The sequence below is a fragment of the Nerophis lumbriciformis genome, linkage group LG07, assembly GCF_033978685.3.
Source record: "Nerophis lumbriciformis linkage group LG07, RoL_Nlum_v2.1, whole genome shotgun sequence".
Classification (NCBI taxonomy): Eukaryota; Metazoa; Chordata; class Actinopteri; order Syngnathiformes; family Syngnathidae; genus Nerophis; species Nerophis lumbriciformis.
In genome coordinates, this window is record NC_084554.2 from 32695001 (window position 1) to 32718487 (window position 23487).

Here is a 23487-nt window from a genome sequence, read left to right on the forward strand (position 1 = left end):
GCTCGTCCAAAGTTTGCTGCTGATCACATGGACAAAGATAAGACCTTCTGGAGGAAAGTTCTGTGGTCAGATGAAACAAATATTGAGCTGTTTGGCCACAATACCCAGCAATATGTTTGGAGGAGAGAAGGTGAGGCCTTTAATCCCAGGAACACCATACCTACCGTCAAGCATGGTGGTGGTAGTATTAGGCTCTGGGCCTGTTTTGCTTTACAGAGGGTAAATGGGACAATGTAAAAGGAGGATTACCTCCAAATTCTTCAGGACAACCTAAAATCCTCAGCCCGGAGGTTGGGTCTTGGGCGCAGTTGGAACCCAACAGGACACAAACACACGTCAAAGGTGGTAAAGGAATGGCTAAATCAGGCTAGAATTTTAGTTTTAGAATGGCCTTCCCAAAGTCCTAACTTAAACGTGTGGACAATGCTGAAGAAACAAGTCCATGTCAGAAAACCAACAAATTGAGCTGAACTGCATCAATTTTGTCAAGAGGAGTGGTCAAAAATTCAACCAGAAGCTTGTGGATGGCTACCAAAAGCGCCTTATTGCAGTGGAACTTGCCAAGGGACATGTAACCAAATATTAACATTGCTGTATGTATACTTTTGACCCAGCAGATTTGGTCACATTTTCAATAGACCCATAATAAATTCATAAAAGAATCAAACATCATGAATGTTTTTTGTGACCAACAAGTATGTGCTCCAATCACTCTATCACAAAAAAACAAGAGTTGTAGAAATGATTGGAAACTCAAGACAGCCATGACATTATGTTCTTTACAAGTGTATGTCAACTTTTGATCACAACTGTATATACACACACACACACATACATACATACATATATATTCAACTTCAATGGCTATTATGAAGCCATGTGGACGTGGCAGCAGATTAGACAAATCAGTTGTCATTCTTTAAACAAAAACAATTTATTAAGTCTGTTATAGATATTAACAGCTATAAGCAGTGAGTGTGTATTATAATTATTATTCAGTAAGAATAAAGCTGATATTTACAGTGGCTTTCATTGAGTGTAAAAGGCTCAAATTTGTGGTGCCCATAAACCACATCTCTCCCTTCCTGCCAGTAAAAATGTAACGCTTCACAGCTACTACTGAGCTCCCGTGAGCTTTCTTTCATTCATGACTTTTTCCTTCACTTAACCCACAGCAAGACCCGCAAAGAAAAAAAGAATATGAATTGTGACCTTTAGAAATATTTTTTGAGAGTATGTTAGTGTTTGAAGGTGTTTTTCACATTAAAGTAGCATCACAGACTATTTACGGTACTCACAAGATGCTAAGCTAACGGCTACATTGTGCACAGTCAAAATGTCAGAATAAATGACTAATGCTAGCAAGCATGTGTCCAAGTTGAACCAGAATTTTGTGGGGGGGGCAGCATGCCTTTTAAAGCTGCTGATTTTTGTTAATGCCAGCAATACCAATAAAACGCCACTAGATGACAGTATTGCTGTCCGACAACTTCAAAAGGTAAGTAGTTTTACTGTATTTTAGTTTTAAAGAGAAAAAAAGTATATATATACATTTTCATAGCGGTTTTGGGGAAGTAACTTATTTGGTCAATAGGGCCTTTACTGTATTTTTTTTTTAATTTACGCAAAATCAATGTGGCTGTCAATCAGATTTAAAAAAGAGCCTAAGAATTCCTAAAAATACTCAGTGAAATGTGTTAAATTGATATTTCTGTTTTTTCAATTTTAAAACAAGCCGTTATGAAAACTTTTAAGGGTTAAAAAATATGAGAATATGTTTCAGTTTTTTTAACTTTTTTTTTTTTGTATATCAGGGTCAAGTTATTTTTCAAGACTTGTTTATTGGTTTTGGTAAGGCTAATATTTTTGTATCATTAGTGATGAATGTGGATATTTAAAGGATCTCCTTAATTGTCAATACATTTTTTTAATCTAAATAATATTTGGAAGTTTGTTTTGAAATTTGAATTGACTTGTTTTTTTAGATCTAATACAGAGAAATGCTTCAGTTGTAAATGTAGAAAAAACTATTGTTTACATGACCACATTTTCATGTATTTATGATCGACACCTGTGAAGTCTGCCTAGTAACAAGCGACCATCCATACACAAGTTTAAAAATAAGCCACTGTTGATCTCTTGATTTTCCATCCCATTCAAAAATAAACAATAGTTTCAGACTTAATCAGATATGATTCTTGCTGCCAACAGGAGATGAAATTTAAGTATGAATTTGTGAGTTAGCATTTGAACATGCAGCGCTCGCTGCCATTAACAAAACAACTCAAGCAGACGGAAAATGCTATGAAGAACTTATCACACGTCGTTCTAAAAACACAAAATTTGGACGTGACAGGCAGAAAGTTAGGTCCTAAATCTAAATGCAGACTCTGTGACAGCAGAGTAGATTCAGTGTTAAAAATAGTTCAATGGCTACCTTTGCCCTTTGCTCATAAACAAATGAAAACGCTACAGGGGCCTCATGTACCAACAGTTGAGTGGCTTTCCTACTAAAAATTGAAGTAAGTTCAAAAGATGTATTAAAGTGTTGGCGCGCACAAATCCAAGCATATTTATTTGTTACATCGCAATCTACTCGCCATCAGGAAGAAAGTGAAGAAGAAAGATCAATCAATTAAAGTTTACTTTTATATAGTCTTTAATCACAAGTGTCTCAAAGGGCTGCAAAAGCCACAACGACATATATTACACATCAGGGCAAGAAAAAACTAAACCCAATGGAAGGGACTGCAGATGTGGGCAGACCCCACATGCCTTTGTGACTTAAGGAAGATTTGGTCACACTTTATTTTGAAGATGTGCACACAAGCCTGTCATAAACATGATCATGAACATTTTCAAAGTGTCACATCCCATGTCACGTTTATGACACGCTCATGGAGACACCTTCAAAATAAAGTGTTACCATATGTTGCTTAAGTCACAAAGGCATGTTCAAAGAATTTCCTCAGTCATTTATTTCTCATAGGCCGTGATCTTAAAGGGGTAAAGTCACATGATAGGTGGCCGGTGATTTAGGCTACAGGCATACTTGCCAACCCTCCCGGATTTTCCGGGAGACTCCCGAAATTCAGCGCCTCTCCCGAAAACATCCCGGGACAAATTTTCTCCCAAAAATCTCCTGAAATTCAGGCGGAGCTGGAGGCCACGCCCCCTCCAGCTTTATTGTTAGGCAGTTTCATTAACGTCCTCCCAGCGCGGCAACAACACACAACAACAGCAGTCACGCTTTCGTCTACCGTAAAGCAGTTCGTCTGCCATAAACAGCAATATTGTGACACTCTTAAACAGGACAATAAGGCCATCTACTGTACATGCATATGTGACAATAACATCTACGGCTTTTAGAGAGTGCAGTGCACAACTGCGCACACAACAAGGAGATGAAGCAGAATGCATCATCAGAGAGGGTGTTCAGCATGGTTAGAAAAATAGTGACAGAGAATAGAACAAGGATGGACAATTCAACCCTTAACTCAACAATGAGTAGATGAGTGTTATGTGTGTGTATACGTGTAAATAAATGAACACTGAAATTCAAGTATTTCTTTTATTTTATATATATATATATACATATACATATATATATATATATATATGTATGTGTGGGAAAAAAATCACAAATTTTAAATATTGCGCTCTACTACGGTATCGAGCACTATTTTTTGGATAACCTTATTAAGACATACATATATATATATATATATATATATATATATATATATATATATATATATATATATATATATATATATATATATATATATATATATATATATATATAATATAAAATAAATATATATATAGCTAGAATTCACTGAAGTATTTATTTTATATATATATATATAAAATAAAATAAATATATATATAGCTAGAATTCACTGAAAGTCAAGTATTTCTTATATATATATATATATATATATATATATGTATATATAAAATACTTGACTTGGTGAATTCTAGCTGTAAATATACTCCTCCCTTCTTAACCACGCCCCCAACCACGCCCCCGCCACCAACGACGCCCCCCGCCCCACCCCCGATTACCTAAGACTATGGAATCCCCTGCCGGCGCCCCATACAGGACCTCATGCAAGGTAACCAAGAAGGCCGAATACTCTGAACTCTTGTTTGGTGCGTACGCACAAACAACAGTCAGAGTTTTCTCCCCTCCAACCCTAAGGCGAAAGGAGGCGACCCTCGAGTCCACTGGGGTGAACTCCAACGTACAGGTACTCAGCCGGGGACTCGTGAGTATCCCCACACCGCCTGGGCCCTCACACCCTGAGCAACTCCAGAAGTGAACAAGGTCCATCCCTTGTCCAGGAGTGTGGTTTCAGAGCCCTTGCTATGCATAGAGGTAAGCCCCACCAGATCCAACCGGTAGCGCTACACCTCCCGCACCAGCTCAGGCTCCTTCCCCACCAGCGTAGAGACGTTCCACGTCCCAAAGGTCAGTCTCTGCTGCCCCGAATTGGTCCGTCTGGAGCCTCCACTTTCACTGCCATCGACCTCGGGTGGTGGGCCCACGTGGCGGAGAGAATGGTGTGTCCACATATCTTCTTTGGGCTGTGCCGTTATGAAAATGTATTGCACTTTAAAAGAAAAATAATAAGTTGTTGTTTTGCATCCCCGGTCATCCTAGTATCCCCCTCACCTCCAGAGAGGAGTTGTACAGTCTGATGGCGTGTGGGACAAAGGAGTTTTTTAGTCTAATAGTCCTGCACTTTGCAGTGAGAAAGGGCGTCGTGCAGGTTTTTGTGCGTACGCAAGCTTGATACATGAGGCCCTTGGACTGAGCAGAAAGGATCGGTGAATGCTCATTTTCTAAAAAGTTTATTTGTTGTTCCAAACAAATTGTTTTTTTACTGAAATGCGTCAAAGCTAGCTGCAAATCGGCAAATTAGGTCTCATGTCAACAATCTGTGTCCGACCCGGAAGTGCGTTGTGAAGGACTTGACGTCTTCTCTCCTCCCTGCGACTTTATCTTGCTTCCTGTCTTTCATCGCAGAGGTTATTAAACCCTGCCAGGGAGCTGCGCCGCGTCTAATTACTGCGTTGGTAAACAAAAGAAGAAGGGGCGTGGCCGCAGCGAGGAGAAGGATGAAAAAACACAGCTGGGCCGAGTGCTGTCATTATAATTCTTCAAGCGATACTGTTAGCGTGGTCAGTCTTTTAGCTGCGCGGCTAATGACTGGCTGGCTCTAATTACAGGCCGCACGCCTTCTTCTGGGACCTCGTATTCCTTCCCAGAATGGTTGTTAATTTCCCCTCACAGCCAACAGCAGCAACACATTAGCTGCCTGCGTCCTCCAGCAACACAATGCACACAAATCTGTTGTATTGCTACACACTCTCACTACACACAGTCAAAGATCCTCTGACAGGAGCTCTATGCTGCCTTTAAGGACATACAGCAAAAAGACGAGTCAAAGGTGTAACAGGAGTGTTTTTACAAAGATGCTGCAAAAACTAGTCCAACATCATCTATATGACACTTTTTAAAAACAGTACATGTCAGGAACACTATGCTGTTTTTTTTAAAGATCACCCCTGCAAAAATGCCAGTCAAAGATCCTTTGTCAGGAGCACTCTGCTTTTGTGAAGGACATACTTCCAAACATATAATCAAAGATCTTTTATATGACAGGAGAGTTGTGTGTGCAGTGTTTAAAATGATTCTGCACTCGTCAAAGATCGTTAATAAGTAAGGAGCACTCTGCTGTTTGTAAGGATCTTGCAAGTCAAATACCTCCTATGTGCTGTTGTCAAGGACTGGCTGAAAAAAAACAATAGTAACAGGTCCTCAATATAAGAGAAATTATCTGCTGTTTTTAAGAATCTACAGCAAAATGCTCATCAAAGACCCTCTGCATGATTTTGGTCATCTGATGCAAATGCCAGTCAAAGATCTTCTATATGACAGGAGTACTGTGCTGTTTTTGTGAATCTACTGAAAAAGTTCTAGTCAAAGTCCTCTATATCAGGGGTCACCAACCACCAGTCCGAGGGTCCATGACACATTTGCTACCGGGCCGCAGAGAAACATTAAATAATTTACTGCATTTTCTCTGACTTATCTGTGGCCTGTCCCACTAGACACAGCAATAATCTTGTTTATAGATGTACAATAGAACTCCTCACTGCCATTTGTCATAACTTTTTGACATGATACAATGCACATTAATGAACATATAAAATATAAATGTGACAGATTGTAGCCTAAGGCTGATTCCCATCTGCATTTCATTGCAAAGAAACAAGCCCAAGGCTCCCACTAATTCAGCGTTATAGTGAGTTGTATTTTTCATGCACTTATTTTTGCTGTATCTATCTGGCACAAGTGGAAAGCCTGTCCCTAAAAATAATGCTGACATTAAACCAGTCCGTGGTGCAAAAAAGGTTGGGGACCACTGCTCTATATGACAGGAGTAGTGCTTGGCTGTGTTTGCAATCTACTGCAAATAAGATGGTCAAAGATCCTCTATGGTTCCTATGGTTCTCTATGGTGGTTCCTCTCTTTAAGAAGGGGAACCGGAGGGTGTGTCCCAACTATCGTGGGATCACACTCCTCAGCCTTCCCGGTAAGGTCTATTCAGGTGTACTGGAGAGGAGGCTACGGTGGATAGACGAACCTCGGATTCAGGAGGAACAGTGTGGTTTTCGTCCTGGTCGTGGAACTGTGGACCAGCTCTATACTCTCAGCAGGGTCCTTGTGGGTGCGTGGGAGTTTGCCCAACCAGTCTACATGTGCTTTGTGGACTAGGAGAAAGCATTCGACCGTGTACCTGTGGGGAGTGCTCAGAGAGTAAGGGGTATCGGACTGTCTGATTGTGGCGGTCCGCTCCCTGTATGATCAGTGTCAGAGCTTGGTCCGCATTGCCGGCAGTAAGTCGGACACGTTTCCAGTGAGGGTTGGACTCCGCCAAGGCTGCCCTTTGTCACCGATTCTGTTCATAACTTTTATGGACAGAATTTCTAGGCGCAGTCAGGGCGTTGAGGGTATCTTGTTTTGTGGCTGCAGGATTAGGTCTCTGCTTTTTGCAGATTATGTGATCCTGATGGCTTCATCTGGCCAAGATCTTCAGCTCTCACTGGATCATTTCGCAGCAGAGTGTGAAGCAACTGGGATGAGAATCAGCACCTCCAAGTCCGAGTCCATGGTTCTCGCCCGGAAAAGGGTGGAATGCCATCTCCGGGTTGGGGAGGAGATCTTTCCCCGAGTGGAGGAGTTCAAGTACCTCGGAGTCTTGTTCACGAGTGAGGGAAGAGTGGATCGTGAGATCAACAGGCGGATCGGTGCGGTGTCTTCAGCAATGCGGACGCTGTATCGATCTGTTGTGGTGAAGGAGCTGAGCCGGAAGGCAAAGCTCTCAATTTACCGGTCGATCTACGTTCCCATCCTCACCTATGGTCATGAGCTTTGGGTTATGACCGAAAGGACAAGATCACGGGTACAAGCGGCCGAAATGAGCTTCCTCCGCCGGGTGGCGGGGCTCTCCCTTAGAGATAGGGTGAAAAGCTCTGTAATCCGGGAGGAGCTCAAAGTAAAGCCGCTGCTCCTCCACATCGAGAGGAGCCAGATGAGGTGGTTCTGGCATCTGGTCAGGATGCCACCCGAACGCCTCCCTAGGGAGGTGTTTCGGGCACGTCTGACCGGTAGGAGGCCACGGGGAAGACCCAGGACACGTTGGGAAGACTATCTCTCCCGGCTGGCATGGGAACACCTCGGGATCCCCCGGGAGGAGCTGGACGAAGTGGCTGGGGAGAGGGAAGTCTGGGCTTCCCAGCTTAGGCTGCTGCCCCCGCGGCCCGACCTCAGATAAGCGGAAGAAGATGGATGGATGGATGAAGATCCTCTATAAGACAGAAGTGCTGTGCAGTTGTTGGCAATCTGATGCAGACACACTAGTCTTAGATCGTCTATATGACAGGAATGCTGCACTGTTTTTGGGACGCTATTGGAAAAAGGCTAGTCAAAGGTCCTTTTTATAACAAGAGTGATCTGCTATTTTTACGAACCTGCTACAAAAACGCAAGTCAAAGGTCCTACATATGACAAGAGAGCTGTTTTTAGCAATCTTCTGTAAAAAAGATAGTCATATATTCTCTATATACAGTATATTCTCTATATGAAAGGAGTACTGTGATGTTTTTAGTGATCTGCTGGAAAAAACAATAGTCGAAAGCCTTCAATATGTCAGGAGTGTTGTGCTGTTTTTGGTAATCTGTTGCAAATGCTAATCAAAGATCCTCTATATGACATGAGTGCTGTGCTGTTTTTAGAAATCTGCTGAAAAAAAACAAGTCAAAGATCTTCCATATGACAGGAGTGTTGTGTTGTTTTGGTAATCTGCTGCAAATTATAGTCAAATATCTCTATATGACAGGAGTGCTGTGCTGTTGTTGGTAATCTGCTGCAAATGCTAGTCAAAGATTCTCTATATGATTTTGGTAATCTGTTGTAAATGCTAGTCAATGATCCTCTATAAAACAGGAGTGCTGTGCTGTTTTTTGTTATCTGCTACAAATGCTGGTCAAAGATCCTCCTCTATTTGACAGGAGTGCTGTGTTGTTGCAAAAACACTAGTCAAAGATCTTATAAACCAGTGGTCCCCAACCACCGGGCCGCACAAGAAATTAAAAAAATGTTTTTATTAAATCAACATAAAAAACACAATATATACATTATATATCAATATAGATCAATACAGTCTGCAGGAATACAGTTCGTAAGCACACATGATTGTATTTCTTTATGAAAAAAAAAATGCTTCAATCTGTTGAAAAGCTCTATAAAGATGATGATTTCATTTTCCAGCATGATCTGGCACTTGCCCACAGTGCCAAAACCACCAGTAACTGGTGTACTGACCATGGCAATACTGTCCTCGATTGGCCTGCCAACTCCCCTGACCTGAACCCCATAGAGAATTTGTGGGGTATTGTGAAGAAGAAGCTGAAAGAGACCAGACCCAATAATGCAGATGAGCTAAAGGCCGCTATTGAAGCATCCTGGGCATCCAAAACATCTCAGCAATGCCACAGGCTGATTGCCTCCATGCCACGCCGCATTGATGCAGTAATCCGTGCAAAAGGATTCCCAACCAAGTACTGAGTACATTAATTGACATTTTCAAATGTTTGATTTTGTTTTGCTGTTATACTTTTTTTTTTTTTACTTGGTCTGAGGAAATATTCTAATTTTTTGAGATAGGATTTTTGAGTTTTCTAAAGCTGTGTGCCATAATCAGCAATATTAAAATAATAAAAGGCTTGCAATATTTCAGTTGATGTGTAATGAATCCAGAATGTATGACATTTTTGTGTTTTTTAAATTGCATTACAGAAAATAAAGAACTTTATCACAATATTCAAATTTTCGGAGACAGCCCTGTATATGCATAACATGAGTGCTGTGCTGTTTTTGGTCATCTGTTGCAAAAACCTTAGCCACAGATCCTCTTTATAACATGAGTGTTGTGATATTTTTGGTCATCTGTTGCAAGAACCCTAGTCAAAGATCCTCTATATGATATGAGTGTTGTGATGTTTTTGGTCATCTGTTGCAAAAACCCTAGTCAAAGATACTCTATATGACATGAGTGCTGTACTGTTTTTGGTCATCTATTGCAAACACCCTAGTCAAAGGTCCTGTATATGACATGAGTACTGTGCTGATTTCAGTCATCTGTTGCAAAAACCCTAGTCAAAGATCCTCTATATGACATATGTGCTGTGCTGTTTTTGGTCATCTATTGCAAACACCCTAGTCAAAGGTCCTGTATATGACATGAGTACTGTGCTGATTTCAGTCATCTGTTGCAAAAACCCTAGTCAAAGATCCTCTATATGACATGAGTGTTGTGCTGTTTTTGGTCATATAGGACAGGAGTGTGCCAATGCTGTACTTAATGTCCTTTCAGATCAAGGCTAGCAAACAAGCGACTGGACTGCAGATTGTGTGCTTAGCAAGAGCGTCGTCTTTAAACTGATGATCACTGATCACACACACAATCATGTCCAAAGCTGCACTAATGTGTTTGGCACAAATGTTAGCGTTTGTGTCATCTGGAAGACATTTAGCACGATATGATGATTTTGCTGCTGCGACCTTATATTATTACAACATAAACTAAATACAGCACCAATTTCCCCCAAATTCTACAAATAACACTCCGTAATAACATAAAGGAAGTTACACCTTTGACGCCATAAGTATACGATGCCATAAGCACGAGTGAGTGACGGCGTATTAAAAGCACGTGCCCTCCTCCACCCCACGCCCATCCTCCCATCCTGCAGACACAAGGGTAGTTGGGAGGGTGGGGTGTGTGTGTGTGTGTGTGTGTGTGTGTGTGTGTGTGTGTGTGTGTGTGTGAGGGGGTGGGGGGGCTCCTCACTTCCTGTGTCAGATCTAAATATTTACACTCGCCTGCGTCCCGAGTGGCAAAGCGGAGGGCTCTTGATGTTCCGGGTTATGTAAAGTCCAAAGCACCGCATACGGCTTGTCCTTGTTGGGGCAGATTTGGAAACTTTATTACCGTAAAGTCGTGTTGCAACTCATTTATATTGCTGCCATTCAACACTGTAATAGAACTACAATGAAGTAAAACTAGACACGCAATGGAAGGTTTTTCAGGTCCACACTGTCACCGAGTGGCCGTCTATAGGTACTGCTGGGATTGTTACGTTCCACTCATAAGAAGACATTCTGCTTTTTCTGCAATTATTTACTGTATTATTTATTTGTAGTATGTATTGTATGCATGTAATTGTATGTTGTACATGCCGCCATTTTGGCAGAAACTGCTGATGGCACATGTTTTTTATATTCAATACAAAGCGGTTCGTTTGATGTGTGGAAGAGTGGCCGTGCGCAACCCGAGGGTCCCTGGTTCAATCCCCACCTAGTACCAACCTCGTCATGCCCGTTGTGTCCTGAGCAAGACACTTCACCCTTGCTCCTGATGGGTGCTGGTTAGCGCCTTGCATGGCAGCTCCCTCCATCAGTGTGGGAATGTGTGTGTGAATGGGTAAATGTGGAAGTAGTGTCAAAGCGCTTTGAGTACCTTGAAGGTAGAAAAGCGCTATACAAGTACAACCCATTTATTTATGTGTACAGAGAAATTGTGTCACGAGTTCTGGTTCTTTGGTTCCAACATATATTTTATGTTTAATACAAAGTAGTGATTTTATTGTTAATTGATCAGTTCCAATAAAAGTATCTTTTATAATATTGGTTTTGTGGTTCTTGTGTTTTGTATTGTGTTCTACAGTGCATCAGCATTGTTATAGCATTGGTATTAGTAGTAGCATTAGTTTTAAAAATTGTCATAGCATTAACATTCGTATTAGTAGTCGTAGTAGTATTAGTACTACTAATTCTAATGTAGTAGTAGCATTAGCATTCGTAGCATTAATATTGGTAGTCGTAGTAGTAGCATTAGCATTATTAGTAGTCATAGCATTAGCTTTAGTAGTCGTAGCATTACGAATCGTAGTATTAGCATTTGCGTTAACATTAGTAGTCGTAGCATTAGCAGTCGCGTTAATATTAGTAGTCGTAGCATTAGCGATATGAGTAGTCAAAGCATTACCAGTCGTAGTAGCATTAGCAATCGTGGTGTTAGCATTTGCATTAATATTACTAGTCGTAGCATTAGCAGTTGTAGTAGCATTAGTAGTCAAATTATTAACATTAGCAATAACAATAGTAGTCGTAGCATTAGTACTATTAGTACTGCAGTTGCATTAGTATTAGTATTATTAGTAGTAACATTAGCATAAGTAGTAGTTTTACTAGTCGTCGCATTGTTAGTAGTAGTACTGTAGTTGCATTCGCATAAGTAATATTAGTACTGTAGTTGTTAATAGTAGGGGTATCATTATTACCATTAGTATAATTAATAACATTGGCATTAGTATTAGTATTAGCATTAGTAGTAGTTAAAAGTAGTTGTAGCATAAGTATTAGTATTATTAGTACTGTAATTTTATTAGCATAAGTAGTAACATTCACTATTGGAGTTGTAGTTTTAGTAGTACTAGTAGCATTAGTGTTATTGGTAGTTGTAGTATTAACAGTGATAGTATTATCAATACTGGTAATAGTAGTTGTATTAGCAGTAGAAGTAGTAATAATGTGAAATTAATGTATAACCTATTTTTAGGGGGGTGTTTGTGTACCATTTATTATGTAATACTGTTGACAAATGTTGCTGTGTCAGCTACATTTCTATTGACATTGTGCAGTTTTAAAAGGAAATAGTTTTTGGCGGTATGTAGGACACTGCAGTGTTTTTTTCATATAAAAACACTTCTGGTGGATCAATTTTCCAAACAAAAAGGCGTTCTAAAGTCAAGAAGTGATGAGTCATGTGAGGATGTAGCCAGGCGCGTTGTGGTGTCGCCTTTGTGACTTGATGTGGGTCACGCTACGTGATGAGGTCGCACGGCGGCCATCAGACTGACCTGCTTGGCCGGGCCCTCTGGACGCCTCCTGCGTCTGCGTGGATCGGTTGCGGTTCTGCTGGCGCTGGCGCTTGCCACCGGCGGAGCGAGTTGTGCGGATGTGCACATCGCTGACCTTGAAGAACGCCACCATGAAGGGCTGCTTCTCCAGAGCGCCGTCACGCCCGATCAGCCCAGCGTCTTTGGGGCTGATGCTTTGTCCTGTTTTTATGGGGAAACATTCCAAGTATGTGTTTACAAAGAATCAATGCATGGACAACAGTGGATGAGTGTTGTATAGTTCATACAGTTATCATTTCTTACCGCTGTTGGTCTCCACGCTGACCTGCAGGCCCAAGTTGTGCAGCGGACTCATCACCCAAAGGTTACTTGTGGCCGTGATGTCAAACTCCAGCCAGCCTTCTTCCTGCGCCCACAGCCAGCGAGACTCCAGGAGGAACAAGTCAGCTTCTCTGGGACACAAGAAGTCATAAAGACGCTCTTTTCAATTACACTCACTAGCAATGATGATGCAAAAACAACTTACACCTGTAAGCACTTGAATTATAACGTTTTATTCAAAAATAAATATATATTCAGACACCCTAGCCAAGAAATAAATCTGAGCAAAAAAAGTATTGCATTAAAGCAAGAAAATATAGAATTCTAGTAAAATATAGAATTCAAGAAAGAAAATATAAAATTTAAGAAAATAAATGATTTTAGCAAAAATATATAAAATTTATGAAAGAAAATATTGAATTTGTGAAAGAAAATATTTAAGAAAATACTGAATTTATGAAAGAAAATATTTAATCTAAGAAAATATAGGACTCAAAAAAGAAAATACAGAATTTAATAAAAACTACAACATTTGAACAAGAAAATACAGAATTTTAAGGAAAAAATATAAAATTTAAGCAATATAAAATTCAATCAACAAAATATAGAATTTACTAAAAATATAGAATTAGTGCACAAAAATACGGAATTTGAAGAACATATAAAATGTAAGAACATTTTAAATTTAAGCAAGACAATATAGAAATGAATCAAAAAGAATATATAATTCAAGCAAGAAAAGAAAGAATGTGTGAACATAAATAATTTGAGGAAGAAAACGTAAAATTCAAGCAATATAACATTAAAGCAAGAAAACGTAGAATTTAAGCAAATATACAATTAGAACAAAAGCATATATAATTTGAGGAAGAAAATATAACATTTAAGCAATAAAATATAGAATTTAAGAAAATATAGACTTTTGGGAAGAAAATATAGAACTCAAGAAAGCCCGTATACAATTTTAAGAAAAATAATTTTAGCAAGAAAAAACATAATTTAAGAAAATACAGAAGTTTAGCAAGACCTTATAGAATTTAAGAAAGCACAGAATTTTCCATCCATCCATTTTCTACCGCTTATTCCCCTTTTGGGGTCGCGGGGGGCACTGGAGCCTATCTCAGCTACAATCGGGCGGAAGGCAGGGTACACCCTGGACAAGTCGCCACCTCATCGCAGGGCCAACACAGATAGACAGACAACATTCACACTCACATCCACACACTAGGGCCAATTTAGTGTTGCCAATCAACCTTGCTAAATGTGTTGGAATGATGAGGAGATCATGTCATTTATTGAACACCAATGCTCTGCTTTTATTGTATCATTCATTTATTATGTCATATTTAAACTATTGTGTTGAAGTCTGGGGAAATTGTTATAAATCTAATCTACAGCCTTTAGTCACTTTACAGAAAAAGGCCATTAGGATTGTGTCCAATGTTCACTACTTACATCGTTCGAATCCACTATTCATGGAGTTAAAGCAACTTAAACTGTACGATGTAATCAACTTTAAAACTGCTCAAATTATGTTTAGGGCATCCCAAAACTCTCTACCATCCAATATACAAAACCTATTCCAGGATAGAGATGCTCACCATAGTTACAGTCTAAGAGGAAACAACAAATTACATTTGCCTAAATTTAGAACAACTTTAAAATCAATGTGCATTTCAGTGCGTGGAGTCAGTCTGTGGAACAACTTAGGGGAAGAGTTAAAAACCTGTTCTAACATGATTACATTTAAAAGACTGTTTAAAAAAGAAGTACTGAAGAAGTACGAGGAGGAAAGAGAGTGATGCCCTCAGCATAGAGCGATGGGAGAGGGGTGTATGGTCAGAGAGTGTTTGGGCCTGTGTGTGTGTGTGTGTGTGTGTGTGTGTGTGTGTGTGTGTGTGTGTGTGTGTGTGTGTGTGTGTGTGTGTGTGTGTGTGTGTGTGTGTGTGTGTGTGCGCGCGCGCGTGTGTGTGTGTGTGTGTGTGTTTTGTCTCGTCTTGTCTTGTCCCATAGTAACAGTGGTACTATTGTATTGTTAGTGTATAGGAGTTTTTCTTGTTTTTGTTTGTATAGTATTGTTCTTGTATTATATTGTTTATGTTAAATAGGGAGTGAGTGAGAGGGGTTGGGATATTATAAGCAATTGCTTCATCCAACCCCTTTTCAAGCCATGCATAAATGTCTCTGCCAAAATGTAAAAAAAAAAAATGTGTGTTGTTGTATTGTGCAGGTTTGAAATAAATACTTCAATCAATCAATCAAAACCTATCCCCAGGTGCATGTCTTTGGAGGTGGGAGGAAAGTACCCGGAGGGAACCCACGCAGTCACGGGGAGAACATGCAAACTCCACACAGAAAGATCCCGATCCCGGGATTGAACCCAAAGCACAGAATTTGAGGGAGAAAATATAAAATGTAAGCAAGAACATATGGAATTATAGTTAGAAAACTTAGAATTCAAGCTGGAAAAATGCATAATTTGAGAAAGAAAATATACAATTTAAGTAACATGTCCAAAAAGGAGTAGGAAGAAGTACAGTTTATTTGATCCTACCATTTTTCAATTTCATAGCAATTACTAACACATTTCTTCACTTTCTGTTTTGTAACACAATTTATATCAATAATAAATACAACCGCCCTCTTATATAAATCATTAAGTTACAATTTACATCATGAGATAAATAAGATTAACTCATTTGGTTATGGTTTAAGATGTTTATCAGGATTCCTCTTATTTGTGCTTTGTAAAAAAATTGTTTAACAGTTTCTTAAACTGGATCAAAAAGTACTTTGTTTGACTTATTTGCTTAATCAATTCCATTGTTCAACTCCGTATACTGATATGGTAAAGGTTTAAGTGTTGTATGTGCATACATATGCTTTAAGCAAGAAAACATACAGTGCATCCATCCACAAAGTATTCAGTGTTTCACTTTGTCCACATTTTGTTATTTTACAACCTTTATTCCAAAATGGAGTCAATTAATTGTTGTCTTCAAAATTCTACACACAATACCGCGTAATGAAAAGTTTTTTTTTTTTAATAATATGTTGCTAAATTATTCAAATTAAAAAAATAAGAAATCCCATGTACGTACGGTAAGTATTAGCAGCCTTTGCCATGGACCTCAAAAGTTAGTTCAGGTGCATCCTGTTTCAACTGATCCTTGAGATGTTCCTAAAGCTTAATTGTGGTCTAAAAGTGGTCAATTAAAATGGTTGGACATGATTTGCAAAGGTACACACCTGCCTATATACACTATATTGCCAAAAGTATTTGGCCACCTGCCTTATCTCACATATGAACTTGAAGTGCCATCCCATTCCTAAACCATAGGGTTCAATATGATGCTGGTCCACCTTTTGCAGCTATTACAGCTTCAACTCTTCTGGGAAGTGTATTTATATGAATTTTCGACCATTCTTCCAAAAGCGCATTGGTGAGGCCACACACTGATGTTGATCGAGAAGGCCTGGCTCTCAGTCTCCGTTCTAATTCATCCCAAAGGTGTTCTATCGGGTTCAGGTCAGGACTCTGTGCAGGCCAGTCAAGTTCATACACATCTTTATGGACCTTGCTTTGTGCACTGGTGCACAGTCATGTTGGAATTATAAGTTTTCTTATAATAAAGCCGACAGTTGACTTTGGAATATTTAGGAGCGATGAAAATTTCACGACTGGATGTGTTGCACAGGTGGCATCCTATGACAGTTCCACGCTGGAAAGCGGCCCATTCTTTCACAAATGTTTGTAGAAACAGTCTCCATACCTAAGTGCTCGATTTTATACACCTCTGGCCGAGCCAAGTGATTAGGACACCTGATTCTGATCATTTGGATGGGTGGCCAAATACTTTTGGCAATATAATGTATACGGTCCCACACTTGACAGTGCATGGCAGAGCACAAACCCAGCATTAAGTTTAAAAAATTGTCTGCAGACCTCCGAGACAGAAAAGTCTAGAGGCACAAATCTGGGGAAGGGTACAGAAAAATATCTGCTGCCTTGAAAGTCCCAATGAGCACAGTGGCCTCCATCATCCATACATAGTAGAAGATGGAACCACCAAGACTATTACTAGAGCTGAAGGGCCATCTAAACTAAGGCCCTAGTCAGGGAGGTGACCAAGAACCTGATGGTCACTCTGTCAGAGCTACAGCATTCCTCTGTGGAGAGCGGAGAACCTTCCAGGAGGACAACCATCAACCAGCAAACCACCAATCCGGCATGTATGGTATAGTGGCCAGACAGAAGTCATTACTTAGAAAAAGGCACATGGCAGCCCACCTGGAGTTTGCCAAAATGCATCTGAAAAACTTTCAGACCATGAGGAACAAAAATCCCTGGTCTGATGAGACAAAGTTTGAAGTCTTTGGCGGGAATGCCAGGCATCATGTTTGGAGGAAACCAGGCACCGCTCATCACCAGGCCAATACCATCCCTACAGTGAAGCATGGTGGTGGCAGCATCATGCTGTGGGGATGGTTTTCAGTGACAGGAACTGTGAGACTAGTCTGGATAGAGGGAAAGATGAATGTAGCAATGTACAGAGTGTCACGACTTGGTCCGGGGTGTTTGCTTTTCCAGGATGCAACGGAAAGTTGGCTCGTGCGAGACGGGAATGGAGGTACATGATTTATTTAATATATCAAAAAAGGAATAAATGAAAGCGCGCACAGTGGCGGAGAATAAACTATGAAAAAACAAAAAGACTATAAACATGGAAACAAAACTTACTGTGACAAGGGACATGAAGCAGGATCATAGAGGAATGGACAGAGCATAAATGTGGTGCGGTATGGGGTGCGAGGTCGTAAAGCATAATGCAATGTTAGTGTGTCTCTCTAGGATTTTAGGCCTATTTGTGAGGTCAGAGGTCATGTTTGTCCAAATGATAGAGGACCGTGTCCAATGAAATGAGTGAATAGTTTACTGGAAGAGTCCGAGTGATAAGAGGGTCTGTGCTCCCACTGTACATTACAGTGGTAATGACACGTCCTCCTGAGGACACATCAAAGCCTGACAATCATCCAGGTGTTCCGAGAATGTCCCTGCAGTCATGCATCAGCGGCTCCTCTTTATTGCTCATTAATTAGGGTGCTGCTGCCCGTTAGCCCACCACCACACCCCGAGCTGTGTTCTGCACGTCTTGTGTTTGTAGACACACACCTGGCGAGAAGACAGCAGGGGGGCCACGAGAGTTGCCTGCAGGGGCACCGCCCGCGTGAATCCTAACTTTTTCCAGCATGGAGAATAATTTAGCACAGCAGGGGTCTCAATTTGATCATCTGGTGTATCATGTGGTTTAGTCACATCAAAGTACATCACATTCTTACTATTTGTCTGAAAAGGAGTACGAAGATGCACAGCCAATACAGGTTACATACCTTTTTTTTTTTTTAAACTATTTCCTGATTAAAGATTGCATAAATATTTCATAGCCAAAAAATTATTTCAGGAATGTTGTACTTTTTGGGGCAGACAATTGTGTTTTTTAATTTGCTATTTAAAAAATATAAAAATTGTTCTGGCTGTTGCGATCTTTTAAATAGTCAATTAAAGGCAATTATATCTGTTACATCTTTTGAAATTAAGTTTGAAGTTTTATTAAACTCTTTTATGATATTTGTATATTAAAAAAATATGTTATTCAGCAAACAGCTGCTTTTTGGGGTTTTTCTTAATCATCAAAAAGTCATAATTTTACCACAGTAAAGTCAAAACTAATTTCATTATTTAATAAAGTAATTGACCCTAGCCTGACAAAGGTTGAAATATTACACAATTTGAGTTTCAATATTTTGAAAAGTGTTTTATTTTTCAAAATACAGGGAAAAAAATACAAAATAAAGAATTCTGTGTTCCTAATCTTTCTTTATTATATTTGGATGCAGGCAATCATTTTTAATTTGTTTTAATATGCTGTAAGGCCAACAAACATGTGGGTTTTGAACAGCACTGCATGGCTTTAATACATCCATCCATCCATGTTCTACTGCTTGTCCCGTGTAGTGCAATATTAAAGGGGAACTGCACTTTTTTTCTTTCCTTCACAGTCATGAGAGACCAGAAGACAAACGGTTTGTTTTGTGTTTTTTTTGCCATCTAACATGTAAAAATCAGCTCGTTCTTGGTGGCTAGCAATGAAGCTAATGGGAGCAATCCATTCTCTAAATACCTTTAAAAATGCATTTAAAAATCGTCAACAATACTTAATTTACGTTTTGTAACCAGTATAATAACCAAACTGTAGCAACATTGTTTTTGTAAGAGAGAACACCGAATAACTTTTTTCTAGCGTACTAACACATCAGCGTGCTATGGTATTAGCCATGAGATAGCTTCGGCAACAGATAAGCTAGCTTCTACGTTAGCACCCAAGTCACATTTGAGTTAATAGTAGGATAGGACAACAATCTGTACTGACTGAAAAACATGAACAATTTATATTACAGTATTTGTAAAGTATTAGCCCACATTTCATGTTTTGTTTGTACACAGCTAGCCAGACAGTGTATGTACTGTAGTTGTAATATCACGCATGACGTGCTGCATGTATCATGATCAACAGTATAATGACTCACTCGATGGACAGTTGTTCATTTAGTCCAGCTGGCTGGGGACATTTCCAGTTGATTTTGGGTAAGCAATCCATTTATGTCGAAATAGCTTGGCTCCAAGTTCCACATGTACAGTGTCAAATTCACGCTGACCTCACTCTCTCGGCTTTCATCTGCTCCAATGTTTCACCCTCTGTTCGTGCTCGCTTCTATAACCAGCAGTTCATCCTCCATACATTCAGGTTCAAAAAGATGGTTGTGAATCCTCATTTGTCCAAAAATAGTAGTCTTTGTTGTCTTTGACCAAGTCTGCCATGATTAGAACACACATGTTTTTTTCCGGTAGTAGGAACACACATTTGTTGTCGAAAGTAAGAAGTGAGCTGCTATGGAAACAGAAATCAATGCACCAAGGAAATTAGTTCCGGCAGTGCTTAAAATGACCAAAATATGGTAAATATTGTACATATAACATATTGTTATGAACGTGTCTGTTACTACATTATATATAGACTTGCAGTATGTTTATAAAATGTTGATGGAGGGTTTTAAAGTTGTTTTAGAGGGCTTTGAAGGCTACAACAGTGACTCTGATTAGCCATATCTTGCAAGTGTTTTCATCATCTTTAAAATCCTAAAAAAAATTTAAAAAAGACAAGTGTGTTCTTGTCTCTCAAAATGATTGTGAACGATAAGCAAAATTCCAAAAGGTGCATTTCCCCTTTAAGGTTAAAGGTCAAGTTTCTTCTTTATATTCTTCAGAAGTGTTTTGTTGAAGAAGTCAGTGTGTCAAAGTGTGACTAACTGGCATAACTTCGAGCACCAACGTTTGCCCCGAGCTCATTGGACACCACATATTTGGCACTGTACCGTCTCACATTCCTCGCCTGCTGTTAGCCAAAACACCTGTCTGCATTTTCACAAGGTAATAAGCTCCCTGCTGATTCGATGATTGCAAAATGTTAAGATTTAGATTATTGCCAGTTTTATCTGGACTTGTTCTGACTATTTCTTTTGTGCAATGTAATTGTAATTAAATGATGTGTCTTGTATTAAATATGAGCGCATAAGCTGTGTTTTTTTTTTTAACACAATTGTTAGGTTTGTGCTAATTCATAATTTTCTTAAACCCTTTCTTGCAATTTTATTTTTTTCCTTGAGTGTGGCCAACAGGCTCATTTAAAGCTATGGTTAAAAAGAAAAAATATGTTCCTAAAATAATACAGAGCTCGACTGGCCCTTTAATCTACCATGTAAGTGTGAAAATAAAAGGCTTTACGTGTACAAAGCAGCCATTGTAAGGATGAAGGAATGCAGAAAATAAGTACTGTAGCTCCTAATAGCCTTCAAGCCTTTGGACAGAAAGGACAAATATGCATTGGAAGCATCTTTAAGATGGACTTCTTAGATCTTTTCAATCCATTCTGGATCACTTTGAGCCTCAGAGCGCTTGAGACCACACCCAAACTGTTTGGACTAGTGAGGACGCTGGCTATACAGCTGCAAAATAAGGGACTTCAGTAGGATGAGAAATAAGTTGTAATAATAGAGGAAAAATAGCATGCATGAATACAAGAAGAAAACCAAAAAAACTGTCTAAATATTGCAAGAAAAGACCTGATTTGATTAAAAAAAAAAAAAGAACGGTTCTGATTTTATTAAAATAAAGTTTAAGTGTGAGGAGAAAAAATACTTAATTTTACGACATATTGCATCATATCATAAGTAATATTGTTAAATAAAGAAAGCTCACCATTTAATGATTTTATAACAATAAAATCATTAAATGTGTGTTATACGTGTATATATATATATATATATATATATATATATATATATACACACACAACTACCGTTCAAAAGTTTGGGGTCACCCAAACAATTTTGTGTTTTCCATGAAAAGTCACACTTATTCACCACCATACGTTGTGAAATGAATAGAAAATAGAGTCAAGACATTGACAAGATTAGAAATAATGATTTGTATTTGAAATAAGATTTTTTTTTTACATCAAACTTTGCTTTCGTCAAAGAATCCTCCATTTGCAGCAATTACAGCATTGCAGAACTTTGGCATTCTCGCTGTTAATTTGTTGAGGTAATCTGGAGAAATTGCACCCCATGCTTCTAGAAGCAGCTCCCACAAGTTGGATTGGTTGGATGGGCACTTCTTGCGTACCATACGGTCAAGCTGCTCCCACAACAGCTCAATGGGGTTCAGATCTGGTGACTGCGCTGGCCACTCCATTACCATTACCAGCTGCCTGCTTCTTCTCAAAATAGTTCTTGCACAATTTGGAGGTGTGTTTTGGGTCATTGTCCTGTTGTAGGATGAAATTGGCTCCAATCAAGCGCTGTCCACTGGGTATGGCATGGCGTTGCAAAATGGAGTGATAGCCTTCCTTATTCAGAATCCCATTTACCCTGTACAAATCTCCCACCTTACCAGCACCAAAGCAACCCCAGACCATCACATTACCTCCACCATGCTTAACAGATGGCGTCAGGCATTCTTCCAGCATCTTTTCAGTTGTTCTGCGTCTCACAAACGTTCTTCTTTGTGATCCAAACACCTCAAACTTTGATTCATCCGTCCACAACACTTTTTTCCAGTCTTCCTCTGTCCAATGTTTGTGTTCTTTTGCCCATCTTAATCTTTTTCTTTTATTGGCCAATCTCAGATATGGCTTTTTCTTTGCCACTCTGCCATGAAGCCCAGAATCCCGCAGCCGCCTCTTCACTGTAGATGTTGACACTGGTGTTTTGCGGGTACTATTTAATGAAGATGCCAGTTGGGGACCTGTGAGGCGTCTGTTTCTCAAACTAGAGACTCTAATGTACTTATCTTCTTGCTCAGTTGTGCAACGCGGCCTCCCACTTCTTTTTCTACTCTGGTTAGAGCCTGTTTGTGCTGTCCTCTGAAGGGAGTAGTACACACCGTTGTAGGAAATCTTCAATTTCTTAGCAATTTCTCGCATGGAATAGCCTTCATTTCTAAGAACAAGAATAGACTGTCAAGTTTCAGATGAAAGTTCTCTTTTTCTGGCCATTTTGAGCGTTTAATTGACCCCACAAATGTGATGCTCCAGAAACTCAATCTGCTCAAAGGAAGGTCAGTTTTGTAGCTTCTGTAACGAGCTAAACTGTTTTCAGATGTGTGAACATGATTGCACAAGGGTTTTCTAATCATCAATTAGCCTTCTGAGCCAATGAGCAAACACATTGTACCATTAGAACACTGGAGTGATAGTTGCTGGAAATGGGCCTCTATACACCTATGTAGATATTGCACCAAAAACCAGACATTTGCAGCTAGAATAGTCATTTACCACATTAGCAATGTATAGAGTGTATTTCTTTAAAGTTAAGACTAGTTTAAAGTTATCTTCATTGAAAAGTACAGTGCTTTTCCTTAAAAAATAAGGAAATTTCAATGTGACCCCAAACTTTTGAACGGTAGTATATATATATATATATATATATATATATATATATATATATATATATATATATATATATATACAGTATATATATATATATATATATATATATATATATATATTAAATATATATATATATATATATATGTACATATATATATATATATATATATATATATGTATATATATATATATATATGTACATATATATATATATATGTGCATATATAAGTATATATATATATATTTTTTTAATATATATATATACACTATATTGCCAAAAGTATTTGTCCACCCATCCAAATGATCAGAATCAGGTGTCCTAATCACTTGGCCCGGCCACAGGTGTATAAAATCAAGCACTTAGGCATGGAGACTGTTTCTACAAACATTTGTGAAAGAATGGGCTGCTCTCAGGAGCTCAGTGATTTCCAGCGTGGAACTGTCATAGGATTTCACCTGTGCAACAAATCCAGTCGTGAAATGTCCTCGCTCCTAAATATTCCAAAGTCAACTGTCGGCTTTATTATAAGAAAATGAAAGAGTTTGGGAACAACAGCAACTCAGCCACGAAGCGGTAGGCCATAACAGACAGGGGTCAGCGGATGCTGAAGTGCATAGTGCAAAGAGGTCGCCGACGTTCTCCACAGTCAGTTGCTACAGAGCT

The 23487-nt window shown here is 39.2% G+C and overlaps 1 protein-coding gene across 1 annotated transcript in view; it reads right to left on the reverse strand.

Moving 5' to 3' along the window:
* The window catches only part of bmp6 (bone morphogenetic protein 6), a 94241-nt gene that overhangs the window by 16995 nt on the left and 53759 nt on the right, over nucleotides 1-23487 (reverse strand). The window contains exons 3-4 of the mRNA XM_061965453.1: nucleotides 12799-12947; nucleotides 12496-12696 (exon numbers count right to left, since the gene is read on the reverse strand). Coding sequence (XP_061821437.1) covers nucleotides 12496-12696; nucleotides 12799-12947 — 350 coding nt within the window. The remainder of the gene's footprint in view (nucleotides 1-12495; nucleotides 12697-12798; nucleotides 12948-23487) is intronic.